This window comes from Vulpes vulpes, chromosome 8 (assembly GCF_048418805.1).
Source record: "Vulpes vulpes isolate BD-2025 chromosome 8, VulVul3, whole genome shotgun sequence".
NCBI lineage: Eukaryota > Metazoa > Chordata > Mammalia > Carnivora > Canidae > Vulpes > Vulpes vulpes.
Window position 1 is genome coordinate 103,942,535 of NC_132787.1, and position 12,646 is coordinate 103,955,180.

The 12,646-nt window shown below is 34.0% G+C and overlaps 1 protein-coding gene across 1 annotated transcript in view; it reads left to right on the top strand.

Moving 5' to 3' along the window:
• ROCK2 (Rho associated coiled-coil containing protein kinase 2) overlaps nt 1–12,646 on the top strand; it is a 135,549-nt gene that overhangs the window by 99,162 nt on the left and 23,741 nt on the right. Inside the window, exons 10-20 of the mRNA XM_072767714.1 lie at nt 1,131–1,191; nt 1,799–1,810; nt 3,112–3,191; nt 3,362–3,410; nt 3,991–4,126; nt 4,229–4,320; nt 4,616–4,862; nt 5,276–5,382; nt 7,928–8,087; nt 11,297–11,457; nt 11,842–12,026. Of these exons, the coding sequence (XP_072623815.1) occupies nt 1,131–1,191; nt 1,799–1,810; nt 3,112–3,191; nt 3,362–3,410; nt 3,991–4,126; nt 4,229–4,320; nt 4,616–4,862; nt 5,276–5,382; nt 7,928–8,087; nt 11,297–11,457; nt 11,842–12,026 (1,290 nt within the window). The remainder of the gene's footprint in view (nt 1–1,130; nt 1,192–1,798; nt 1,811–3,111; nt 3,192–3,361; nt 3,411–3,990; nt 4,127–4,228; nt 4,321–4,615; nt 4,863–5,275; nt 5,383–7,927; nt 8,088–11,296; nt 11,458–11,841; nt 12,027–12,646) is intronic.

Genomic DNA, 12,646 nt, shown 5'->3' on the forward strand with positions numbered 1-12,646 from the left:
CATCATGTGGGGGACCTAATGATGATTTCAAGTTTCTTGCCTGTAATCCCTACATGTAGCACAGAGCCTGGCACAAGGCCAATAAATACTGGTTGCAGTGAGTATGAGTTGTAAAAGATTAAAAACTGTATTGGAGTTGGAGTTCAGAGGAAAAATAAAGCAGCGGATGATGATTGTTGTGTGCTATACTGAGGGACTTTTGACTTTGACAGGCAGTGAGGAGTGAGGCATTAAAGACATTTGAGAAACATATATTTGAGAAACTTCTGGTATTTCCATAATGGTAGGGATGATCAACTATTTTGATTTGCCCAGGACTGGGGGGCTTCCTAGGATATGGCAAGGGACTTTGATGCTGAAACTAAGATCTCCAGCAAGCCAGGATAAGTTAACCACCCTGCTAATGATAGTATTCTAAAAACTATTGTAATGTTCACTAAAATTTAGCCTGGAGAAACTAAAGCATTTTTATAGGCAGCGAGGAAGGACCTTACAGTTAAAGAGATAAATTGACAATTAAATAGAAGTGATGGGGATCCCTGGGTGGCGCAGCGGTTTGGCGCCTGCCTTTGGCCCAGGGCGCGATCCTGGAGACCCGGGATCGAATCCCACATCAGGCTCCCGGTGCATGGAGCCTGCTTCTCCCTCCGCCTGTGTCTCTGCCTCTCTCTCTCTCTCTCTCTCTCTCTCTCTGTGACTATCATAAATAAATAAAAATTAAAAAAAAAATAGAAGTGATGTTTTATGGACTAAGGCCTGGGAATCGAGATGTCATCTTTGAAAAGGAGGAATGATATCTTTTTTCTAGAAGATTTCTAGATAAAATAGTTACAGGAACTCAAAATGAGATGAAAAGGGGCAAAGGATAGCCCATTTAGTAACTCCAATCTCAACAATATTAAAGACTAGAACATCCAATGAGTGGGGAGCAAAAAAAAAAAAAAAAGTGCAGCATTTTGTTACTGAGAATGATAAATGTGTAGAGGGGAAAACATTGCTTCATTTAAAATATGTTGAAGTGAAAAAGAGAAATCTTTGTGGTTGGAATATAATTCTGAGAAGAATTTGGGGCTATTAGAAAATGGATTAGGATGACATGCAAAGGATTTATTTCCTGCCTTTTCTTCTAGGTTATTAAGTGAGTCTTCATCTTGTAGAGAAAATGATTCATTACAATCAAGGAAAAATGAAGTATGTATAGATTTTTACTACTATTTTAGTCACATGTTCAACTAATTTTAGTAATACCCATGTGTTTAAAAGTTCATTTGATATTACTTTTTGAATCAATAGATGTCATTCTTTGTTGTAATACAGTTTATAGGACATTGTAATGATTCATTTATTTGACAGTTATTATTGTGTTAAGATACAGTGGCTAGAGAATTATACATGGCTTTAGGCTTAGTTTTAGTAGCAAAGTGATGGAATAGGTTTATAAACAACTATAACATCAGAAACTTTTGTAATCTTAGTACTATAAAATACTGTAGATAATAAGGTATAAGGGTACGGAAACAGTAGAGGAAATAATATTTTGAGTGTTTCAGAATGAATTTAGATAAATGGTGTTTTTATTGAACTGTTACAGTATTTTATGGCCTCTGTAATTTGTAACTGTTCAAAAGTAAATCATATACACACATACACATTAATAAGGATGCTAAACATTTTTCTCCTTAAAATTTATAGAAAGTAAAAAAGTTGGTTAGATAATTCTGGTACGATTTATTTTAGGAATTTTATAAAGAATACAAGCATTTTAAATTTGTTTTTTTTTTTGTTTTGTTTTAAATAGGAAAGTCAAGAGGTATGTTGATGTCACATATGTTGAAAACTGAGAAAAGCACATCACTCTAGCAATTTTTCGATATAGCCATTTTCCACCTAGCATTTGGAATGCTACCTCTGCCCAAGAGAGAAGTTTCCAACCTTTTTTCTACCAAGTATTTCTTTCATTATTGCCCTTATGGATCTATTGTTTAAATATGTATTATGTAATTTTCTTAGTTTTATTTATCAAGGATATATAACTGATTAGCATGTGAAAACTAGTGTGGTCAAATTATACTAAGGCAGTAGCAGCCAAAAGCAATTAAACTTGACTTGTTCATTGGCCTGTATATTCTTATTAGGGAAAAATAATATTTTTCGCTTAAGATACATAAAATATTTAAGAAACCATCGGGAACCTTATCACTAGAAAGAATAATGGAAAGAATGTTGGCCTTGGAATCTAATAGACTTGGATTGATTTTTGGGATAGCCACTTATTAGCTAAGGAATCTTGGCCCAGTTATTCACCTTTTTTGAATTACATTTTCTTTATTGAGTAGGTACAACACTACCATGTTCTTAGGGTCACTGTTAGGATTAGTGAGACAACATTTGTAAAGTGCCTGCCACAATCCCCTAAGGCACAAAAGGAACTCAAAAAGTTAAGTCCTTTATAAAGGTAATAATGCTCCAAAGATGGATTATTTAATACTTTCTGATTTTAGTTTATTTAAAAATCAATATATCTGGCCTAGAAGAAGGTGTAAAGAATGGCAAGGAAATGACTTCTAAACAGTTAGCTATCATTCATCAAAGAGTTCTTGATTCTAACTTTTTATAGTACTGTTCCTGGCACTGTAGAAAGGTATAAAGAAGAGCTCAAATTCTTATTTTTAAGAGCACTAGTATATTTTTGAGCAAGTTCAAAGTACTGCAGATATTTATTTCAGATATAGACCTTTCATCTTATAAGAACACACAGTGACAGTATTTTTATATAAATAATCTGTGGAAGAACACTGGAAGCTATCCTTTATTCATAATGAGTGAGAGACTTGGTGTTGTAGGAGAATTCTACCAAGTTTAGGGCTTCTCACTCATATATTTATGTAGTGTAGACATGTACATGTTTGCATACATGTGTACTGTGATAGAGACCAAAGTTGGAGAATTTTTTTCCCTCTGTCAGTAAAAGTCACATTAAGAAGGTACAAATCTGTATGTACCATTATAGATGAGGTTATAGTCAGCTCAGAAAATAGCTTGTCATTGTTTTCTTTAAGCTTTTTATGTTTTAAATGTGACCAAACTCTATAGTTTCTTGTTTTCTGACAGATTCAGAAAAAATTATATACATTAGAAGAACACCTCAGCACTGAGATACAAGCCAAAGAAGAACTAGAGCAAAAGTGCAAGTATGTTTTATAGATAATTAAATGTTGTATTTTAAAATTTGTCTAAGCATGTTACTAAAAATGAAGAGTTACAAAGTAATTATTTGGTTATTTTAAAATTTATAGTAAGTAAATGTTTTTATTATGAATTAGAGATGATTTTACTTACTATTTCTTTTGAAATTCTTTAGATCTGTTAATACTCGACTTGAAAAAGTAGCAAAGGAATTAGAAGAAGAGGTAAAGTTGCTCTGTATTTTTATTAACATTTTTCACTACAAGTTTTGATGCCTGACTTACCCTACAGAGTTCTCTTAGAACCATAACTAATACATATCTTGATAATATAGTAAGACCTACCTTCTAGCATTGGTGAATAGAACTAAAACTACAGGGTAACTGTGATGCTATACTTCATTTTGTTGTTTTTACAAACTTGAGTTAATTTAGTATGTTCAGATATTTCAAGTAAAAAAAATTTGCATTTGTATTAATTACTTGGCTTAACAACAGAAAGTGACCATTGTTTCTTTTCTTAAATTTCTGTTGATAACATTTTAGATCCCTAGTGTATATCAAGTGAAGATGGTTCATTGGTGATGGAATATTTCAGAAAGCTTTGAGTAGTAAACAATGAGCACTGTGGTCTTGATAATTTAGGAGAGATGTGCTATTTGAAAATAATGGAAAATATTGTGAGTTTTAACGAAGTAGCAGTTAACAGCTTATTTTTAAAAGTGTCCTTATCTGCTTGAAATACTGTTTTCATTTGATTTTTATGCATACTTTCCTTTGGTAATAACTTTAAGCATTATTTCAGATTACTTTAAGGAAAAATGTGGAATCAGCATTAAGACAATTAGAAAGAGAAAAGGCACTTCTTCAGCACAAAAATGCAGAATATCAGCGGAAAGCTGATCACGAAGCAGACAAGAAGCGGAATTTGGAAAATGATGGTTTGTGGTGTAGAATATTAAATACTTGTCAAGAAAAAAATTAAGTGTGTATGTAAGTGTGTGTTGTGTTGAAGCTTGCCACTGAAATGCTTTTTATCATAGTTAACAGTTTAAAGGATCAACTTGAAGATTTGAAAAAAAGAAATCAGAACTCTCAAATATCCACCGAGAAAGTGAATCAGCTCCAGAGACAAGTAGGTCAATCTCGGTTGTAGTAAAGATATCGAATATTCTTTATGATGACTTCTTTTTTTTTTTTAATTTTTATTATTATTTCTTTTATGATGACTTCTTAATACTAGTTTTAGTTGGCAGTGTTATAAAAAAGCTTTCTTTACCTCTAATTTTAAAGGGAAATCATTAGGAAAATAATTTTAGGTGTTTTTTGTTGTTTTTTTTTACTTTAGTTTATAATGGGGTACTCAATGGAAGTATTTTCATTATATATACCTGTGTTTGTTGTTTGATTGATTTTGAATGGAATAACAGCTGGATGAAACCAATGCTTTACTGAGAACAGAATCTGATACTGCGGCCCGGTTAAGAAAAACCCAGGCAGAAAGTTCAAAACAGATTCAGCAGCTGGAATCTAACAATAGAGATCTCCAAGATAAAAATTGCCTGCTAGAGACTGCCAAGTTAAAACTTGAAAAGGAATTTATGAATCTTCAGTCAGTTCTAGAATCTGAAAGGAGGGACCGAACCCACGGATCCGAGATAATTAATGACTTACAAGGTATTAACGTAGAGATTACACTTGGATTCATCTTGATAATTTGTATTTTGGAAATAACCTTGATATTTGGAAAGAACCTTGGATGATGGATAATGTGTTGGAATAGCATATTTCTGAATACACTACTCTGTTATGTGAAGATTGGGTGTTGGAAATGCATTGCTACAACTTTTATGAATAGAAGGTTTACTTTAAAATAGTGTGAAATATTTAAAGTTGTCAAACCACTTCCTAAGCAATGTTTTGGGTTCCACATGACTTCCCTATAATGCACTCTACCGACAATTATAAAACTGCTCATAAATAACAGCTCCAAACTGTGAGGCAACTTCTGAAATTTTTTACTCTTAATTTGATACACACAGGGACAAGCAATTCGTGGGTTTATTGTTTTTAAAATGTTGCAATTTTAGGTAGAATATCTGGCCTAGAAGAAGACTTAAAGAATGGAAAAATCTTATTAGCAAAAGCAGAGGTGGAGAAGAGACAACTGCAGGAGAGACTTACTGATTTGGAAAAGGTAAAACATGTTCAGCTTTATATTTTGTAAGAAAGTGACTATAGAATTTCAGATTGGAAAATTTAAAATAAGGGAAATCAGTATACTTTCAGTGGATGTTTCTCCCTAGGGATCCAAGGAAAACTCAAAATTTGACTTATAACATGTCTTAAAAATGATGTAAAGTTATCATGGCTTCTGGCATTTAGAAATTTTTCTTCAAAAATACTATAAGGACATCCCAGGTGGCTCAGCGGTTTAGCGCTGCCTTCAGTCCAGGGCCTGATCCTGGAGTCCTGGGATCAAGTCCCACGTCGGGCTCCCTTCATGGAGCCCGCTTCTCCTTCTGCCTGTGTCTCTGCATCTCTCTCTCTCTCTCTCTCTCTCTCTCTGTCTGTCTCTCATGAATAAATGAATAAAATCTTAAAAAAAAAAATACTATAAGCCAGGCATTATTTCTAGACTCTGTGCAGCTAATATGGTATTTTTGTTCTCTTATTTATTCATTCGTTTAAGTATTTAATGTGTCATCTGTCAGGATGCACTCTTTGCCTTCAACAATTTCACAGTTGTGGCACCTGGCTGGCTCAGATGGTACAACACCTGACTCTTGATCTCAAGATCATAAGTTCAAGTGGCACTTTGGGTGTGGAGCCTACTTAAAAAATTAATTTAAAAAACCCCACAATCTAATGAGTATCTTCTAAAGTAATAATAAGGTACACAGATAATTCAACGTGGTATGGTAAATAGAATGCTAGAAGAATGGACCAGGTATATTGGATGCACAGGATAAAGCCCCAGGCTGACAGGGCAAGATTGGTTGGCAGGGTAAAGGCACATTCTGATTTGGGGGAGACAGCATGAGCATAGGTACAAAGGATGAAAAATAGAAAAGGCACAGTTGGTTTTATAATGCAAACTGCTCAATATTTCTGAAGTACAGGGCAAGGGTCAACAAATTTTAATCTTTTAAGGAAAAGACAGTAAATATTTCAGGCGTTGAGGGCCATATGGTCTCTGTTGCAGCTCAGCTCTGCTGAAGTCCATAAAGGAATGGGTGTGGCTTTATTCCAGTGAAATTTTACAAAAATAGACATCAGACCAGAATTGGCCTGAAAATTGCAATATGGTCCTAAAGTTAAGTGTAAGGAATTCAGTAACCAGAATGAAGCTATAGAACTAGGCATGAATATATACTCTCTTAAACTTAGTTTTTCTAGGTGGACTAGCCACTGAAGGACTTTAAGTTGGATCCTCTTACTAGAGATGCATTTAAGATAGATCATTGTATACCATGTGGAGGATAAATTTGAAGAAAACAATATAAGAGGTAGGGAGACTAGTCAAAGGCTTTTTCAGTAACTCAGATAATGAAGACTTAACTAGTACAGTGGTTAAAAGGATGGAAGATACGGGTGAATCAGAAATATTTGAAGGAAGTATATTTGGCAGCACTTAGCGATTGATTAGATGAGATATGTATGTGGTACTTAATTAAGGATGAGTTCTAGGTTCCTACTTTATGACAAGGTATATAATGGTACCACTAATTAAGAAAGAATAAAGGAAAACAGCTCTTTTAGAAGAGACCATGACAAAAAAAAAAAAAAGAAGAGACCATGACAAATCTATTTTAGTCCTCAGTTTGAGGCGCCTGTGAGTCAGCCAAATTAGGATGTTTACAAAGCAGTAAACTATGTTTGTTGAAGCTAGAAATATTTGAGAGTCATTGGTACAGGAGTAGCTGAAGCCCTGTGAGTGAAAGCCTATCTGGGAAGAGATTGTTTAGACCATTGGTTTTTCAGGGCAGAGTAGATTACTCTGTTGGTGGATTGAAGAAAATCATTTTTAGGATTAAAGATGTATTGAAAAATCAAAAGAAATATGTACATTTATGATAAAACTATAGAGAACAAAGAATCAGAAAATCTTTTTTGGGGATGTATAGAAAATTGACATCTATAATTAAATATTCCTAACTTAAGTCTCCTACGTGGAATATAAGAGGGTAAATGGTAGAGGATCCTGAAAATTTATCTTTAGATCCAGCAAAGGGAAATAGTAGATATGTTTTTAAAGTGAGGAATAATGATATAGAAAGGGGAGAAGCTTTGTGGCTGACGAGCACAACCTTCAGAGAACACCAGTATTTAAAGAACAACTGAGAGAAAACTGCATAAGTGACAGAAAACAGGAGAACAGGAAGTGGGGAGCCACATGAGTTCAATGTCAGGTATATCAAGGAAATAGTTTCAGGGGCGACAGTCTAAATGAGATAAGGACTGAAAAGTGTGTATTGAATCTGATGTTGAGAATATCATTGCTTCATCTCTTGAGATCAACCGCTCTCAGGGCAGATCTCCAAACTGTAGAGTGGAGGGATGGGACATGGTGCCACAGGAGATGGATTCCATGGAGCACTTTTATAAGAAGTTTGAGTGAAGAGGGGAGGAAACGTATTGAATGTTCTTAGCCTGTAAAAAAAGAACTTTGTAAGTTTTTGAAAATGTGAGCCAGTCTTTTTTTGTTGTTGTTGATAGTTGCTATTTTAAATCTTTAATAGGAAAAGAACAACATGGAAATAGATATGACGTACCAACTAAAAGTTATACAGCAGAGCTTAGAACAAGAAGAAGCTGAGCATAAGGCCACAAAAGCACGGCTGGCAGATAAAAATAAGATTTATGAGTCCATTGAAGAAGCAAAATCAGAAGCCATGAAAGGTATGCTTTTTTCTAAGAGAGTTTTCCCAGAGCATTGTACTAAGAATTGATTCTGTAGTCCCTTCTTTGATTTTGAAAAATATTTTTTTATATCTTAATTGTCAAATACTGGGAACTAGAAAGAAAAAAACATTGGGGAAGCTTTATATACATATCATTTTTTTAACCTTTTATGGCAGTAAGCTTTCTAAGATAGTAAGGTACAAACACAAAATTATACAACCAAATTTAAGGATCAGGGAGAAATTAATATTTCAATTTTCAGTATCAGTAGTAACAGGCATACAGAACATGAGGTTCTATATATATCTTCAGATTTGGGGGATTTCCTCTTTTTATAATATTCAGTTTGACTTTCACCAGTTTGTATAATGAAATTGTTTCCAGTTTATGCAAGATAAATGTTTTAAAAATAGTCGCTGACCTAACTAGAGTATAAGCTCTTTGAATATTTTGAACTCTGGCATGATGAAAATATTAGCTTAAATTCATCCACTACTAAGGAATACAGGATAAGATAACAGAGTTCACTTATCCACAAACCAGCATGTTTCTTGAAATTGTCTTAGGATAATTTGTTTTCCTAATTGACTGCTTATAATTATGTTGGATTTGAAATTCCAAAGGAAATTAATAAAATACTCTTGTAGAAGATTTATAGAACTCTTAAGCAGAAATTTTATTTCTACTGAAGATAACATTTATGAATAACTTAGCCCCCAAAATAGCTTTTCAATTATTGAATGTAATTAAAATTGGAGATCTTTTTGGTTAAAGTCCGTTTAGTCTAAGACAATAATTGAGGATGTTAAGAGATTAAATGAATGCTTTATTTAAAAAAATCTAATTACAAGAGAGGAAGTTAGTGGGCCATGTTCCCTGTCAGTGGCCTAGAAGATAGAATTGAATTTCTTTTGAGGTATAATTTAGGTGCAATAAAATGCAGGCACTTTCCACGTTTTAATACACACGTGTAACCACCACTCAAAACAAGTTGTAGAATCTGTGTTCTACGCCTCAGGTTCTATCACCTCAGTAAGTTTGCTTGTGCCCCTTTCTATTCTCTGCCCACATTAGGGTGATTGTTTTCTAAATGAGTACATCTGTCCATAGGTTATTCTCTGAAATGACAAAATTGAACCAATTCAGCATAATAGTGCCTACCATTTTTTCAAACTCCTTTTTACTACTGACATAAGATGTATGATAACTTTCATATTTTACATGAGTACGTAAAACTTAAATGTTGTAACTGATACTAAAATCCAGATCTAAAAGCCTTTGGTCTTTCCACTGCATGTCAAGGCTTCCTTTTATTAAGAATATGGCTTACTAATGAATTCACTAGTTATGTGACTTTGTAGTTACCCTTTTTTGTGCATTCTTTCCTCTAAAGAGACAATTAGAGTATTAAGCTGTGAAAACCAAGTGCACTGACAGATGAAAAATGCTTAGAAATATTAGCTGATAATAGAGTAGAATATGAAGAATAGTTTCATTTTTTTACACGCTTTTGAAGATAGTACATTAAAAACTGAAAATACATAGGTTTAAATTTTCTGTATATAACTCTATAATAAATGATAATCAGATGTAAAGCAGTAGATATGAAAGGAATCCACTTTACTTTGAACAGATTTTTCTAATTCGTACATCAAAAGGTAATCCTTTAATGGTAATAACTGAGATTTTAATATGAAATCACTTGCTTAGACAAAACTTTGCCTGCTTTTCAAAAGGCTTTTAAGGGGCACCTGAGTGGCTCAGTCAGTTAAGTATCTGCCTTAGGCTCAGGTCATGATCCTGGGGTCTTGGGATTGAACCATGTCGCTCCCTGCTCAGCAGGGAGTCCGCTTCTCCAGCTCCCTCTCCCTCTGCCCCTCCTTTCTACTTGTGTGCACTCCCTCTCTAATAAATAAAATCTTTTTAAATATATAAAAAGGCTTTTAAAAGCTTTTTCTGATCAATAAAACAAGTTATTAGAAATCACTTAGAAAATACAAGAGAGTATAAAGTAAGTAAAGGTTGACCCTTACTAATCAGGATGATATTTTGTATATTTTCTGAAATTTTTATACTGTTTTGCCTTTTTTTTTTTTTAAAGATTTTTATTTATTTATTCATGAGAGAGAGAGAGACAGAGGGAGAAGCAGGCTCCATGCAGGGAGCCCGACGTGGGACTCGATCCTGGGTCTCCAGGATCAGGCCCTGGGCTGAAGGCGTTGCTTAAACCACTGAGCCACCTGGGCTGCCCTGTTTTGCTTTTTTTCTTTTAAAGTAATACTGTGAACATTTTCCTCAGATCATTAAACATTCTTCTTAAATAGTGAGCACTCACCAAATGCTTTTCATATGCCAGGCAGCATTTAAGTGCCACACAAATATTAACTGAGAACCTTCATAACATCCCTGTGAGGGAGGATGGGTATTACTATTACCATTTTAGAGATGAGATTGAGCCTCAGAGAGGTTAATTAACTTGCCCAGGCAAATAGTTGGGACGTGTCAGAGTCAGGGTTTAACCTCAGGAAGTTTGTCCCTTTACCATTTCCCCAAAATATAATTGCCCTCCTCTGCATAGTAATATGGTAATATGGAAAGAGCTATAGACGTCATAAAATCTATGTGGAATGTTTTAGGGTAAAAAGAGTGACACCAGGGCAGCCCCAGTAGCGCAGCGGTTTAGCGCCGCCTGCAGCCCAGGGCGTGATCCTGGAGACCCAGGATCGAGTCCCACATCCAGCTCCCTGCATGGTGCCTGTTTCTCCCTCTGCCTGTGTCTCTGCCTCTCTCTCTAGCTGTGTCTCTATGAATAAATAAATAAAATCTTAAAAAAAAAAAAGAAGAAGAAGAAGAGTGACACCAAGAGGAACAGAGTATCAGGGAAATGAAATAAATCTTTATCAAAAAGATGTCTATTTTAGAACCATCATTGATGGCAGAATTATTTTATTTCCGTTGGAATGAATGTAATATTGCAGTGCGGTAGCTTTTTCCACAATGCAGATGAAATAAATGCCTGATTTCCAAGCATGAAACGGTTGACATTTCAAACACATTAGCAAGGGTGATGAAAATATTAAATTGGAAATTTTAAAAATGTTTTTAAGCTAGCATCATTTACTATAATGTTTATAGCACTATGCCATGTATTTCATATGCTTCTTTTGTTTGTGGATACATGATTGTGTCCATTTTTGTGGCAATAGAAATGGAGAAGAAGCTCTCAGAGGAAAGGACGTTAAAACAGAAGGTGGAGAATCTATTGCTGGAAGCTGAGAAAAGATGCTCTTTATTTGACTGTGACCTCAAGCAGTCACAGCAGAAAATAAATGAACTCCTTAAACAGAAAGATGTGCTAAATGAGGATGTGAGTATTAAGTTTAATAATGAGTAATAATAGACCTGTGTACTGAATTCATAGTCAACGTAGGTTTATCTGTAATGATGGTTTCATAATTAAAAATTTTTTTCTTATAAAATAGCTTTCTGTGATGTTTAATTTTACTGAATTTAGCTGATATGCCCAATGATGAATCACAATTTAAAAATTTTAAAGTTATTTTTTACCTTAAAGACTATATTTTATTTAAAAATGAGGACATCAGAAGTACAAAAAATACTTTACCATGCAATAAATTAACTGCCTAAGGGCAAAAGTCTGTTTTGCATGATCATATTTGCTACAAGCTTCATTGATAAGAGCGATCAAATAATGACTTATATTTTACTAAGTAGACCATTTATTTTTTAGGTTAGAAACTTGACATTAAAAATAGAGCAGGAAACTCAGAAGCGCTGCCTTACACAAAATGACTTGAAGATGCAAACACAGCAAGTTAACACACTAAAAATGTCAGAAAAACAGTTAAAACAAGAGAATAATCATCTCATGGAAATGAAAATGAGCTTGGAAAAGCAGAATGCTGAACTTCGGAAGTAAGTAAATTGAGACAAAGTTTTATTAATATGTACAACTATCCATATGTAAATTACCTTAATTTTTATTTACCTGGGAATTTTCTTTTGATCATGTCATATTCTTGACCACATTTGCTCTATTTTTCTGTATAATTAATGTATGGAGTGCCACTGTCCTCCTTCAAGATTATATTTACTTCCCCAACAATTATTTACTACTTCTACTTCACTACTACTTCTACATAAAATGATACAATGTTGCTGTTGGAGTAGAAGAAACTGACATTTTCACTTCAAGCTCTTCACACTTTGTCCATGTGCTTTTTTGTTTGTTCCTTCAGTTTCTGGGACTTGGAAATGTTTGATTGTTAGCAAACACCATACAAATTTTTAAATCATTTTTTATGTTATACTTTAGTAGTCTGTTTTATTTGCTTAGAAAATAGAAAACATAGTTTAGAATCCTTTGAAGTGTACAATAAATATACTGTTAAAGTTTGTCCCATTCGGTCATTAGTAGTAGAATCACTTTTTCCCAGTCATGATCAAAGGTCATTTTGAATCCCAGTTATTTGGAAAGAGCATAGGCTTTGCATATAGATTGAGGTATGAATTCTAGTCCCATTCCTTACTAGCTG